The sequence below is a fragment of the Erythrolamprus reginae genome, chromosome 4, assembly GCF_031021105.1.
Source record: "Erythrolamprus reginae isolate rEryReg1 chromosome 4, rEryReg1.hap1, whole genome shotgun sequence".
Classification (NCBI taxonomy): domain Eukaryota; kingdom Metazoa; phylum Chordata; class Lepidosauria; order Squamata; family Dipsadidae; genus Erythrolamprus; species Erythrolamprus reginae.
In genome coordinates, this window is record NC_091953.1 from 43,006,138 (window position 1) to 43,021,171 (window position 15,034).

The following is a 15,034-nucleotide window of genomic DNA, read 5'->3' on the forward strand; positions in this document are numbered from 1 at the left end:
CCCAGTTATAAGTGATTATATCATTTATGTTCTGAAATATTTTGTTTCTTACTTTTCAGGTTTGTAGACTCGCAAAGAAAATTCAGAATGGCTGCCCCCTTAGAGTAGCTTCAAAAATAAAGAACAGTGATTGAATTCCTTGTTGTTGTGGGGAAAACTCCTGTGAACATTCACATTCACAATTGCAAAATGTGTTTGAGGACAATATTTTAGATTATAGGCCTCATTAAAGAGGGTTTGGGAAGCAAACATTATTCCAGTGATGACAAAGTGAAAACTGCAGTGAAGAAGTGGCTCAAAGAACAGTGTGCATACCAGTCATGGCAGAGTCGCTGGAAAAAATGTGTACTTTCAAGAATTTTAAGTGTTTGTGCAAAACTGTTCAATAAATTCATTTTTTTTTAAAAAAAATTGCATTACTTTTGGAATGTACCCTGTATTTTGAGAAGTAGTGATGTGATCAACAGAGGACCAGCTTCATTTTGATGTATGCTACATGTTCCTGTGTTGGTAGTTATACCTGTCTAAATAAAATGGCATTACTTTTTGACTCACCCTCATACTCATAAGAGCCGGGGTGGCGCAGCAGGTAGAGTGCTGTACTGCAGACCACTGAAGCTGACTGTAGATCTGTAGGTCAGCGGTTCAAATCTCATCATCGGTTCAAGGTTGACTCAGCCTTCCATCCTTCCGAGGTGGGTAAAATGAGGACCCGGATTGTGGGGGCAATAGGCTGGCTCTGTTAAAAGTGCTATTGCTATCATGTTGTAAGCCACCCTGAGTCTAAGGAGAGGGGCCACATAAAAATTGAATGAATGAATGAATGAATGAATGAATGAATATATATATATATATTATGTGACACTTTTTTTCTTTCTTTAAAATATATAGGTGCCATTTTGTGCCAGGCATGGGACTTTCAAAACAGTCAAAAGCTATTATACTTGTAACTTTAAAAAAACAAAAGGTGAATCATAAAATCAGCACTAATTATTTGAATAATAAAACTTTTTGTATAAGCAAAAATTGTTGGTTTTTAAGTTTCATTAAAAAAAAAATCCTGTTATCATTTAAACAGTAATATTTTTTTAAAAAAAGTAAACTTACCTAAATACTTGGGATAGAAATAATCCTGTTTAAAAAAAAAAGAAATTAGTTAGAATGTATATGAATTGGTAAGAAGTACATATGCTTTGTTTAAAATAATGACTTGATTAATAGCTGGATCATGAGGTTAAAAAGTAGTTTTTTATACTTTATGTTATTAAATAATATAATAAATTTAATCTGTGCTTTTTAATGTAAATAAATAGATGTAACAAACTATCATTTTGAAAATGTATGAATTAAAACAATGTCCAGATATTTCACAATTATAACCTGTTCACAGGAATCAATTATATTACAATGCCATAGAACCTAAGGGTGGTCTTGTTTGAAAGAACCAGAACAGCTCTTAGAAGATTTCCTAAGGGGCATTCTATGTTCACAAAAATGTGTTCAGTGTGACCTCAGCAAATCCCAACCATCAACCATCCTAGAAACCACAGTGAAGCATCCCAGATCTGGTCCACAGCGAACAATGCGTAGGATTAAAAGGAAAGCTGCTAATTTCAAATTGGAAAAACTAAATACAACTTTTGATTGCTTCAACAATGGCGACCCCAATATCACAAGGACAAATGATAAAAATGGATACCAAGGCACACGTGTGTCACGATTAGGACAAAATGAATATGATTCCTCCGCTACGATTATTTTAATTTTGGGAAACAAAGCACCATAGGTCAGAGAGCTCTTACCGTTTCAGGGTTATTTTCAAAGATTTCCCTGGCTTCTTCTCTATTGCAGTATTCTTCAATACATTCCCTCTCCATATTCCCCTTCTTGCTTTCTTCCATAAAGGAATTTGCACGGCGTTTTCTGACCAAAAAGTTGGAGGCATGATTCTGAGGTAAAACTAAATGAAAGCAAACATTTTTATCAGCAACCTTGTCTTGTGTCATCAAATAAATGCCAGAAAATGAAATCAAAGTTCTTACAATTTTGAGGACTGTATTTAAGTCAACTTACAGAACTGGAAAGAAAGATCAAGCTTTCATCGATTTTCCTAAATGAACTCAAAAATGTGAAAACCAGAGAAATCCACAAATTCACCATAGGTACTTTAGGTTAAATTATTAAGAAAGTGTCTTATATGCAACTATTTTTAAATTTATTAAGTGGGTAACTTTTCTTTTAGAATCCCTGTAGATTTTGGCCTGTTTCTTGAACATTTATATGTATTCCACCTCTGCTTTTTTCAATACTATCTCTGATGACGAACTGATGATGAGAACTCAAACATTTCATTGTCTTTTATGAGAATTTATAGGAATAGTATTTTGTTATGATCTAATTATGAATTTAGCTTATTTTCTTTCTTCAATCAATACGATTCTTATTTTGCTGTTTTTAAGTATGCCAACATTTATTTGCACACAAATGTTCCTTCCTTTAAGAGATGCCCTTCTGCATTTCCTCTTGGGCAGATTTTTTTAAAACAAAAGACCACTCTAGGCAGCCTTTAATTTTGCTATATTTATAAAACCGCTGGGTGAGATCATCCAAGGACATGGGGTGAGGTATCATCAATATGCCGATGATACCCAGCTTTACATCTCCACCCCATGCCCAGTCAACGAAGCGGTGGAAGTGATGTGCCGGTGCCTGGAGGCTGTTGGGGCATGGATGGGTGTCAACAGACTCAAACTCAACCCGGATAAGACGGAGTGCCTGTGGGTTCTGCCTCCCAAGGACAATCCCATCTGTCCGTCCATCATCCTGGGGGGGGGATCATTGCCCCCCTCAGAGAGGGTCCGCAACTTGGGCGTCCTCCTCGATCCACAGCTCACATTAGAAAACCATCTCTCAGCTGTGGCGAGGGGGGCGTTTGCCCAGGTCCGCCTGGTGCACCAGTTGCGGCCCTATCTGGACCGGGACTCATTGCTCACAGTCACTCATGCCCTCATCACCTCGAGGTTCGACTACTGTAATGCTCTCTACATGGGGCTACCTTTGAAAAGTTTTCGGAAACTTCAGATCGTGCAGAATGCAGCTGCGAGAGCAGTCATGGGCTTACCTAGGTATGCCCATGTTTCACCATCACTCCGCAGTCTGCATTGGCTGCCGATCAATTTCCGGTCACAATTCAAAGTGTTGGTTATGACCTTTAAAGCCCTTCATGGCATCGGACCAGAATACCTCCGAGACCGCCTCCTGCCGCACGAATCCCAGCGACCGATTAGGTCCCACAGAGTGGGCCTTCTCCGGGTCCTGTCAACTAAACAGTGTCGGTTGGCGGGCCCCAGGGGAAGAGCCTTCTCTGTGGCGGCACTGGCTCTCTGGAACCAACTCCCCCCGGAGATTAGAACTGCCCCTACTCTACCTGCCTTCCATAAACTCCTTAAAACCCACCTTTGCCGTCAGGCATGGGGGAACTAAGACATCTCCCCCTGAGCATGTTTAAATTGTGTATGGTATGCTTGTGAGTGTATATGGGGTTTTCTTTTTAAATCTTAAATGTTTTAAATGTATTCAGATTATTTATGATTTGTTTTTCTCTGCTGTGAGCCGCCCCGAGTCCTCGGAGAGGGGCGGCATACAAATCTAAATAATAAATAAATAAATAAATAAATAAATAAATAAATAAATAAATAAATAAATAAATAAATAAATAAATAAATGCCATAATCAACCAATCTGAGCTTGGTTGTTTCCTTGGATCAATTCATTCTTAATATTACCTCATTGAATAATGAACCACCTACAGGCAAATAATCAAGTTTAGAAATAGCAATCACCCCTTTTTCCAACCTGACTTCTTAAATTATGATGGAATTACGGATCTGGAACATGAGTTTCAATTCAAATGTTCCAAGGTGAAGAACTCAGCTCTATTATTTTGTACATATGCTCCAAAGTGGGGAATGTCTATAATTTCATATATTAAGTGTCATTATAGCCATGTTTCTTATATTCCATAAGTACTAAATATAACAAATGTGACATGATGTTAAGATTAATTTTGTGTGAATCCCAAGCTCAAACAGTCATGCTGTATGTATGCATATACTGTATTATTATTTTACTGTCCCTGTTGTTTTTCTGGATAAAGTCAATTTGACACAATCCTGAAATATTTCCAAGAATTGGTTGTAAAAGTTTCTCTATCTCTAGATAATGAAGCAAAAAGAATTTGTTTGGGAGTCTTGTTTATTAGACTTTATGAAAACTATGCTGTTAGGGTTTGAGAATCAGAATAAAAGTGAGTAAGAATAAGGAATACAAAGAACAGTTTACACAAAGCACATTGAAATAACTACATTCCTATTTCCAATCTGAAATATTGGCAGATACAAGAGTCCCAGCACAGTGTCAATGCTCTCTTCATCATTCCAATATGGGAGTAGTTCTTTAGTGAGAAAAATCATTCCTTTTAATAATAAATGAAAGTGATAACTGCTAAGTACACAGTGCTAATTTACAAAGTAAATAAAGCAATATTTGTAAAGCACTGGGGATGGTAGTTTTTAAGAAAATATTAGATTATTTATTTATTTATTTTATTTAAAATAAAGTGTTGGGGGTTTGGGGATGACATTATGGAGTCCGGTAATGAGTTCCACGCTTCGACAACTCAATTACTGAAGTCATATTTTTTACAGTCAAGTTTGGAATGGTTAATATTAAGTTTAAATCTGTTGTATGCTCTTGTGTTGTTGTGGTTGAAGCTGAAGTAGTCGCCGACAGGCAGGACGTTGCAGCATATGATATAGAGTTGGGCTATAATTTCTTTTTCTGTGAAGACTGATACAAAGAATGAGTTAAGCAGCCCTGCTTTCTCTGTGTCACCTGCTGCTTCTTTACCATCCTCCCACTTTAGTGGACCAACTGTTTTCTTGATTTTTTTTCTTGTTATTTATACGTTGGAAGATATTTTTTTTTTGTTATCTTTAACTTTTGTTGCAAGTCTTTGTTCATTCTGGACCTTTCCTGACTTTGTCTTTCTAGATTCTGGTTATTTGCTAGTATCCTATCTTAGTCATGTGTCCCTCTTTCCCCCTTTTTTTAACTTGTCCTTTTTGTCTCTCAATTTGTCAGAGATTTTTGTGCAACCATGCTGGTTTCTTCTTAGACCAGGGGTAGGCAAAGCTGGCTCTTCTATGACTTGTGGACTTCAACTCCCAGAATTCCTGAGCTAATCATGCTAGCTCAGGAATTCTGGGAGTTGAAGTCCACATGTCATAGAAGTGCCAACTTTGCCTACCCCTGTCTTAGACCATCATCACAGCATCCCCATGGCCATGTGATTTACATTTGAATACTTGACAAGTAGTTCATATTTATGACAGTCACAGCATCCCAGGGTCACGTGATCCCCTTTTGTGACTTTCTAACAAGCAAAAACAGTGGGGAAGCTGTATTCACTTAACAGCCGTGTTACTAATTTAACAACTGCAATGATTCACTCAACAAATGTGGCAAGGAATGTAGTAAAATGGGGCAAAATTCACTTCACAAATTTCTCACTTGGCAACATAAATGTTGGGCTCAATTGTGTTCGTAAGTAGAAGACCACCTATAACTTTTTTTGTTTCATTCTGTCTGTATAAAATTGTGAACATTTGTAGAGAATTTATAAATAGTAAATATGTATTCAAATCTTCAAAAAGTGTTACGTTTAATTTTGAAACCATGTAGCAGTTTGGTTAACTACTGTTCCTATAAGCCTGTGATGACGAACCTATGGTATGTGTGCCAGAGGTGGCATGCATGTACTAGCATGTGCATCGTCACTCCAGGTCAGATCTCCACAGTATTTCTTTCATGAGCACTAGCTGGCCTTCATGTCTCTGCTGCACATGCAATGTCAGTGCATATTGATGCATTTGCATGTGCACTTTTCCATTTGGGAATGCACACACATGCAATTTGGGCACTTGATGTCTAAAAGGCATTTACTGAGACAAGGAATTTGATCCTTAACCTTCGCAATCAGCTGTAAAAGTTTAAAATAACTGAATAGTGTTTTCACTGTAGGGAACATAATACATTTATCTACATTCGTCAAAATGTTTAAGTATCTTTTAAATCTAATCTACTTAGGACAGATGGGCATGTCTAAAGATAGAATATATACTAATTTTTAGGCTTTAAATATTAATGTTGGATTCTTTCCAATCTCTTTCCAACAAAAAATACAGAATATTTGAGTAATCTACCCTTTTTTTATCAGGGTAGAGTTTATTGACTTCCAACAGGTATAGACAGATATAGAGAGTTCAAAAGGAACACACACAGCATAAATAAATGTGAAAACTTTTGAGGAATTGTTCAAAATCCTGGAGCTTTTCTTCTAATATAAATGACTGACACAAGTGATCTTCCATTGACAACAACAGTAGTTACATTTCTATTTTATATTAAGAAAAAAAACTTTTAATAAACCCTAATTAAAAAAGAGAAACAATTCATTTTCTAAGATGTGTATAAATGCATAATTTTTCCTAAAAAATAATAACCAAATAATATTCAAATGACTTCAAAAGTTTAAATACTAGAACAAATCCAAATAGAATGATGCTCAAAGATATCAACTGTAAAGTACTTAATTAAGATCGAGAAAAACTCCAGATTTACATTTTAACATTTCTTCAAGTCTTCACAGATATCCTCTGATGACATTGTAGGTCCCTATTGGTCTACAGTCCACAGATTGAGAACCACAGCTTAGGGAGTAGTGGATATACAGTTGATGTAGAATATTTCTGTTTAATGGGAAATGATCTACTTGTAATGCATTTATTAAACTTTTAAAATATTTTGTTGAATTTGTTACCGGCTGAAGAAGTCATAGTTGAGAAAATATTTTTATCATTCCTATTTTGTGTTTGGAAAACAACAACTCTTTAGTTATTGCAAACACAATACACATAATAAAGATCTGAATTCTTACAGAATTTGTCACTCTTGTTTTGAAAGCATTTCAAGGAGCTCAGTCATTCTTGTGCTCAGTTAAACTACAGCAGGAGAACCCCTTTACTTATGGAAGTATTTATCTGGAGGAAAATAGATGGCAGCTGTATTAATCAAACAGGCTGTTTCAGGACTTGTAGAAAGGTGGAAGAGGGATTATTGGAAGAGAGACTCCTTCTCCGGAGTCAGACAGGTCATTTCACCATATCCCAGGCATGTATGCATTTATATGTGTTATATTACACAACTCATAAGTATGACTTGATAGTAATTATATAGAGGTTTTTGGACTTATTCTATTAGAAATTTATTCTAATAGAAAACATCATTTGCTATATACACTGTAGTTCTGTTGCCTCTAGGCATTAATATTTTTAAAAATTGTTTCAAATAATGAAGTAATTTAGATGCAGAATGCATTTTTCAAATCGGTAAAACATAGGCAACATTATTGTTGCTTCGTTGTTAACAAAAATAGACCTCTTTTCTTCTCAAAGTACTAAAACCGGCAGAAAGTAACTAAGAATTTCAGCAATTCTCCTTTGGTGAGTTCTTTTGCCTATCATAGTAAACAACAGAGCAGAAAATCCTTTTGATTCTAAAGTTCAGAGAAAGAATTTCAATCAATGCATACATAATCCCTCGAGAGGCTTTAAGGTTACTAAATCCAGATCTTGAGAACACTCCATAGCTTTTAAATGTTTCAAGGAGAAATTTTATCAACATATGTTACTGGGAGGGTGGGGGAGAATACCTGCACATCTAAAAAGTAGTATCTTTTAAAGCTTAATATAATGGGTTTATGTGAACTACAATCTCCTTTTTATTTCCTGATGTAAAAATGTACTTTGGATATGAATAGAATACATTTTTGCTTTTTTTTATTTTAGTACTATAGAGGTAAGCAAGGATACAGAAGTTATCTACATCTTTGGCAACCATAGCATTACCGTTTCAATTTTTGTAGCATTATAGATTTCTGCTTTATCTCAAATATAAAACTCTATGACATACCTCACATTCTCCATTTGGGTAGCAATTATTTACTATTATTCTGTTGCTCAGTTGTGTCTGAGTCTTTTAGTTCTCTCCATCCTCCAGGGTATCCCGGAATTTGCTCAAATTCATGTTCATTGTATCAATGACACTATCATCTCATCCTCTGACATCCCTTTCCCCCTTTGCCTTCAATATTATCCATCATAGAAACATAGAAACATAGAAGAATGACGGCAGAAAAAGACCTCATGATCCATCTAGTCTGCCCTTATACTATTTTTTGTATTTTATCTTAGGATGGATATATGTTTATCCCAGGCATGTTTAAATTCAGTTACTGTGGATTTACCAACCACGTCTGCAGGAAGTTTGTTCCAAGGATCTACTACTCTTTCAGTAAAATAATATTTTCTTATGTTGCTTTTGATCTTTCCCCCAACTTTCCCCCAGAACATCATGTTCTTTTCCAATGACTGCTCTCATAACATTATAATTAGACAAGAGAATATAGCTTATATAGTGGTTATGATAACAGCAGCTCAATGCTTGTGCTTAAATGCTACTATGCACGGAATTCAGCATCAATTATTGTATTCAATTATTTATAGCAATAGCACTTAGACTTATATACAGCTTCACAGTGCTTTACAGCCCTCTGTAAGTGGTTTACAGAGTCAGCATATTACCCCCAACAATTTGTGTCCTCATTTTGCCCACCTCAGAAGGATGAAAGCTGAGTCAACTTTAAACCTTATGAGATTCGAACTGCCAAATTGCAGGCAGCCAGCAGTCAGCAGAAGTAGCCTGCAGTACTGTATTCTAACTACTGTGCCACCACAGCTCTTGTGAAAGTTAAATGCCACCTGACTCCCAAGATCATTGAATGCCCTTAAAAAATCATCATAATTTGTGAAGAGGTAAAATCAGCTATAGCCTTACAGATCTACTGTTTTAATGTGCATTCAAGCAAATTAACTTTTACCAGCTGCTCTCTGGTAATGCCACAAAACCTGACAACTAAAAATATCACAATGCTGGGGACAGAAGGAATCTGTACACCAACATGGGAAGGTGGAAATTTAGCTTAGTAAGATTTTCAACCAATGAGTTAATACGATAATGAAACAAGTGGCCCAAAATATACCCTTGTTTGATGTTTTTCTATATTGAGGTTGCTTCTGATAGTAGCCTTGATTATTAAGTTATATGTATACAAGTAGCCCTCAAGTTACAGTCACTCATTCAATGATCTTGTATATTTATGACAAGCTGAAAGAGTGGAATTTATGACTAGTCCTTCTAGTTCTAACTATTGCACCAGCTCCTCTAGTCATGTGATTGCGATTTGTGAATTTCTGTGCTGGCTTTCCACAAGCAAAATCAATGGGGAAGTTGGCAGACACAGTTGCAAGTTGCTCTCATAAGTCAACCCCTAAAAGAATCCTAACCGCACATATGAACTGAATAAACAAATTCTCGCAGCCAACCCACACTCAGTAAAAGACCTTGGAATACTAATATCAAAAGACCTAAGTGCTAAAGCCCACTGCAACAATATCGCCAAAAAAGCTTCCAGAGTCGTTAACCTGATCCTACGTAGCTTCTGCTCTGGCAATCTCACACTACTGACTAGAGCCTACAAAACCTATGCCAGACCCATTCTTGAATACAGCTCATCTGTCTGAAACCCACACCACATCTCAGACATCAACACTCTCAAAAACGTCCAAAGATATTTCACCAGAAGAGCCCTTCACTCCTCCACTCGAAACAGAATACCCTACGAAAATAGACTATCTATCCTGGGTCTTGAAAGCTTAGAACTGCGGTGCCTAAAACATGATCTAAGTATTGCCCACAAGATCATATGCTGCAACATCCTTCTGGTCAATGACTACTTCAGCTTCAACCGCAACAACACAAGAGCACACAACAGATTCAAACTTAATATTAACCGCTCCAAACTTGACTGTAAAAAATATGACTTTAACAATCGAGTTGTCGAAGCGTGGAACTCATTACCGGACTCAATAGTGTCAACTCCCAACCCCCAACATTTCTCCCTTAGACTCTCCACGATTGACCTCTCCAGGTTCCTAAGAGGCCAGTAAGGGGCGTATATAAGTGCTCTCTCTCTCTCTCTCTATATATATATATATATATATATATATATATATATATATATATATATATATATGTATATGTATATGTATATCTATATGTATATCTATATCTATATTATATATATATCATATATATTATCTCCCTATCTCTTATATCATATATATTCTCTCCCTCCCATCTACTTCTCTTCTTTTTTACTTTCTATCTTTATATATATTACTTAATGTCTATTCTCTTCCATATGTATTGTATATTGGACAAAGAATAAATAAATAAATAAATAAACAAATAAATAAATAAACAAACAAATAAATAAATAAATAAATAAACCTTGCTTTTTTCTCTTGATAATCCCAGATAAGAATACAGTGAACCCTCGAGTTTCGCGTCCTCAAGTATCGCGAAAGGGCTATTTCGCGAGTTTTCAACCCGGAAGTAAACTCCACCATCTGCGCATGCGTGCCCTTCCACGCATGCGTAGATGGTGGAGTTTCCCCGCCGGGCAGAGGCTTCCCTGGGTCTTCCCCCTTCCCCCAGAGGCTTCCCTGGGACACCCCAGCTCCGCTCCCCAGCTGGGAAGCGGCCCCAGCAACAGCGTGGGCGGGCGGGCGGTGCCCGCTTGCTTGGGGACATCCCAGCTTCGCTCCCCAGCTGGGAAGCGGAGCTAGGGAGTCCCCACCGCGCGCGCGTTGCTGGGGAAAGCGCGCGCGCTTGGGGACATCCCAGCTCCGCTCCCCAGCTGGGAAGCGGATCTAGGGAGTCCCCACCGTGCGCGCGTTGCTGGGGAAAGCGCGCGCGCTTGGGGACATCCCAGCTCCGCTCCCCAGCTGGGAAGCGGATCTAGGGAGTCCCCACCGCGCGCGCGTTGCTGGGGAAAGCGCGCGCGCTTGGGGACATCCCAGCTCCGCTCCCCAGCTGGGAAGCGGATCTAGGGAGTCCCCACCGCGCACGCGTTGCTGGGGAAAGCGCGCGCGCTTGGGGACATCCCAGCTCCGCTCCCCAGCTGGGAAGCGGATCTAGGGAGTCCCCACCGCGCGCGCGTTGCTGGGGAAAGCGCGCGCGCTTGGGGACATCCCAGCTCCGCTCCCCAGCTGGGAAGCGGAGCTAGGGAGTCCCCAAGCGCGCGCGCACCCCAGGCGCGAGCAACGGGGTGGGCGGGCGAAGGGCGGGCGGCAGTGGAAGCAAAAACACCATCTGCGCACGCGCAGATGGTGTTTTTACTTCCGCACCGCTACTTCGCTAAAAATCGATCATCGCGTGGGGTCCTGGAACGGAACCCTCGCGATGATCGAGGGTTCACTGTATTGTTTTCCATAGCAGCCCCTGTCCACTCATATTCCATACGAGTGCATGCCGGTAGCTCCAGAAAGCTTGTCCATAGTATAGACTACATAGTGACTCTCAGTGATGCCCCCTGAACAGACTGCAGCTGCCATTAACCAACCTGCTCCAGTGGCCCAATTTCAATATGTACTTTCTGCCCACAGCATTATCCCACACCTCGTAAGACTTGTACAAATGTCCATGCTCCTGCCTGGGACTCCCATCTCTTCTGCTTAACAACTACACAGTTCTGCAACCAAGACTGCTGGGATTCCCATGCTAAGTACTGTGGTCAAATAAGATTGTGATTTATGATTACATCAATTAGGAATAGAAATTTGGATCCTAATTGCCATTGACACCTGAGGACTACCTGTATGGTAATATAGCTTACCTATAGATGTTCACTAAATTTTATTTCATGGAATGTCACTAGTATCGGAAAATAATCAGAATTTATAGTATATTTTTCCGATAACATTTTATAAAATAAGGGTTTAATACAAAGACATCCCATTTTCCTTAAACTATATTGTTTTCACCTAGCCAATTAAGCAACATAGATATCTAGCTTAAAGCTTATTTATAACACTCGGCAGGTTAATTGGCTTATAATAAGCAAGATCTGCTTGATTTTATTTTTAACAAATATTGATCTTCATTCCTAGGGTATTATTTGTCTCATACAACAAAGATAATGGCAATACCTTTGGACCTACCAATCGATATTAACAAAAGGGGACAAAGTTTTCTCTTGAATATTTTCTTACATTTAGCTGTGTTGATAATCTCAGTCTGTAATTAGAGACTATTTATATGAACATTCTGTATTAAACTGTGATTGCATAATGGATCCAAAATTATCTGCAGATTTGAAATTAAAATGCATTTTAAAATTTCAATTAATAGCCAACTTCCAGAACATGCAGGGAGAAATATTTTGAATGCAGCCCTCACTTAATTAAAACAGTAGGAGAGATCAAAATAGTGGTAGGAATTGGCCCTTGATCTATATAATTCATAACGAACTACTAAAGAGTTATTTACAATAACACACTCATGGTCAGTATTAGAGACAGTTTTTTTTTGTTATTCTTCCACATATTTACATTGTGCATATTATATTATACTTACTTTTCTTGGCTTTTTAACTAGTTCTACAATTACCAACAATATATAATTCTAGCTTTTGCTGCAATTTGACACTAACTGATGCTGTAATTTCCATTATTCTTATCCTTTTCCTTTTACTGTCTTGTTTTGGCTACTTGAAAATCTGACAACAGGATATGTCAAAGCCCATGTGCTAAGCCTGAAGAAGTTCTGAAGAAATTCAGTGGAAGTTACATTTCTTGTTCTTTAAATTATAAGAAGTTTGGTAAATAATTGGATGAGGTATCTCTGTGCCCTAGTGAAATCTATAAAAGCCTACATATTCCATACCTATAATATGTTGAAATTGTACCTAATCATGAAAGTTTCCATATAGATTGCTAGAACATACTTAGTCATGGATTTCTTCTCCTCTGTAATTTATTTTTGAAATTGTTATTATTATTATTGTTGTTATTATTATTGTTATCATTATTAATTAGATTTGTATGCCAAACCAAAACTATATTACATTTAATGAAGGAAAGCATGGTTGCTAATGAATTTGCTTTCATCTCTTAATTTAACCTAAAATTAAATTGTTAATCCTTTTTGTTTTACAAAGTTGAACTGCTTATTCAGCTGTCCTAGGGACAGCAGAAAACTATTCAGGATCTGCTGCCCCTAATTTTTCTACATCTGTTTCAAGTCCACACAGTCACTTGATTACCTCCAGGGTAATGAGTAACAAAATCTAACTTTTGTTTACAACTAGAGGCTGCCTTCAATTGTATGAGAATAAAGAACACAACATTACTTTACCATCAGACATTGGAAAAGCTAATCATGGTTTAAGCTTGTGTAGTATGGGCATGTATTGAAGACAATGCTGTGAGGATAGGAAGAAACATGTTTTCAGTTATTGAAGATTACTGAAGATTTACTGCAAATGACAAAAGGTCATTTATCTCTAAACAGGCTGCATATATTATTTAAATGGATTTGTCGGAAGGCAGTAATATTAATTTTAAAAAACACAGATTGTATCCTTTACATAAAATACTTGTTTAAACTTTTCATAGCAGAAGTAATTGTAATTTTTTGATACTTTGTTTTTCATATTATTTCACAATACTCCAAATGCCCCCCTTTCTTACGCTAGACTTAGAATTTTTTTTCTCTTTCTCATTGCAATAATTACTCATTCTCTTGTAGTTTGGCCTTATTACAAATCTGATTGCTTATGGAGATGGAAAAGATACTTGCTTAGTTAAAACTAAAGAAAAAAAAGCTATTTCAGATCCTGCAGCGTTTAAGGGCACGTGAGAATCTCCCGAACAATGCAGGCAATAAGGAACCAGATCCACCTAACCCTGCAGCTAGAACAAGGTCCCATTAAATACCGTGCTAGTGCTATAAATAAAATAAAAATAAATATTTATTTTATTGAGTAAATGTACAAGTAATCAGATTGCATCCCTGGGAATTCGAAGGACAGAGAATTCTTTTCACAGAAAAGGCTCTGCTGTACGTCTGTATAGAACTATACAGACCATACAAACTATATTACTATGCTTTACAAACTCTTCCAACAGACAGCTTGAGGAAGAAAGCACAAAAAAGGTCCAAATTAATTAAAAACCGCAAGCCCCACTGAAACTGTCGAAAGTTGGGAAGCAGACCAATTTTACTTACACGTCCTTGCCTCTGAGAGGGAGATCGCGATCGTTGTAATAGAGAGGCAATAAATAAGCAGGCAAACAACGTCCGGGTGTCTCATTCTGAGAAGCTGAGCGTTAGTAGGCTAACTGGGTCGGCGTATCTTTCTTTCGGACCTAAGGAGCGGATGCTGGCATCCGCTCTCCGTTGCCGTTTGGTTGTTCACACGGTGCCGGGAAGCTAGTGCGGAGCGGGAGGGAGAGGAGGCTGGTTGGGGGATGGCCTCATTCGAAGGCAAGACAGTTCCTGGAAGCGGTCCTGTCCATTTCAAGTGGTGGGTAAACAGGAAGGCCGAGGGGAGGACATTATGGCACTGGCCCAGAAACTGCTGAACCTCCCGGCAGGTCTGGCCTCTAACCGCTTTTTTTTTGCTCAAAGGGACCCTGTGTGCGCGCCTTGTGTCCTTGCGTGCGCGCGTGAGAGAGGAAGATACAGAAAGGGGGCGAAATTGCGTTTTTGGTTGCTTGCTAATAACAGGGGTAGTTCACCTTCAACTCGTTCCTCCTTCCAAAAACCCAGAGCTGCCCTTCGGCTAGCGTGAGGCTGTATTTGCACAGCGAGCTAGAAACGAAGCCCTCAAGAGTTTGAAGCACGTGAGATACCAGCCTCTTGCTGATAACTGCAACTCTGTTTTATGCAATCTCAGGACAACTGATTTTGCTGAATAAACCGGCGCATTTAATTTTTGGAAAAGCTGTCATGTGATGTCCACTGTTTACTGTACATAACGTTAATGCGACAAGGCTTTGGAGGAAGACTG

At 38.2% G+C, this 15,034-nt stretch overlaps 1 protein-coding gene across 1 annotated transcript in view; it reads right to left on the reverse strand.

Annotated features, from left to right (window-relative positions):
* The window catches only part of PROS1 (protein S), a 39,461-nt gene extending 24,580 nt beyond the window's left edge, over positions 1–14,881 (reverse strand). Inside the window, exons 1-3 of the mRNA XM_070750162.1 lie at positions 14,251–14,881; positions 1,803–1,960; positions 1,108–1,132 (exon numbers count right to left, since the gene is read on the reverse strand). Coding sequence (XP_070606263.1) covers positions 1,108–1,132; positions 1,803–1,960; positions 14,251–14,335 — 268 coding nt within the window. The 5' untranslated portion in view covers positions 14,336–14,881. The remainder of the gene's footprint in view (positions 1–1,107; positions 1,133–1,802; positions 1,961–14,250) is intronic.
* Positions 14,882–15,034: the final 153 nt, after the last annotated feature.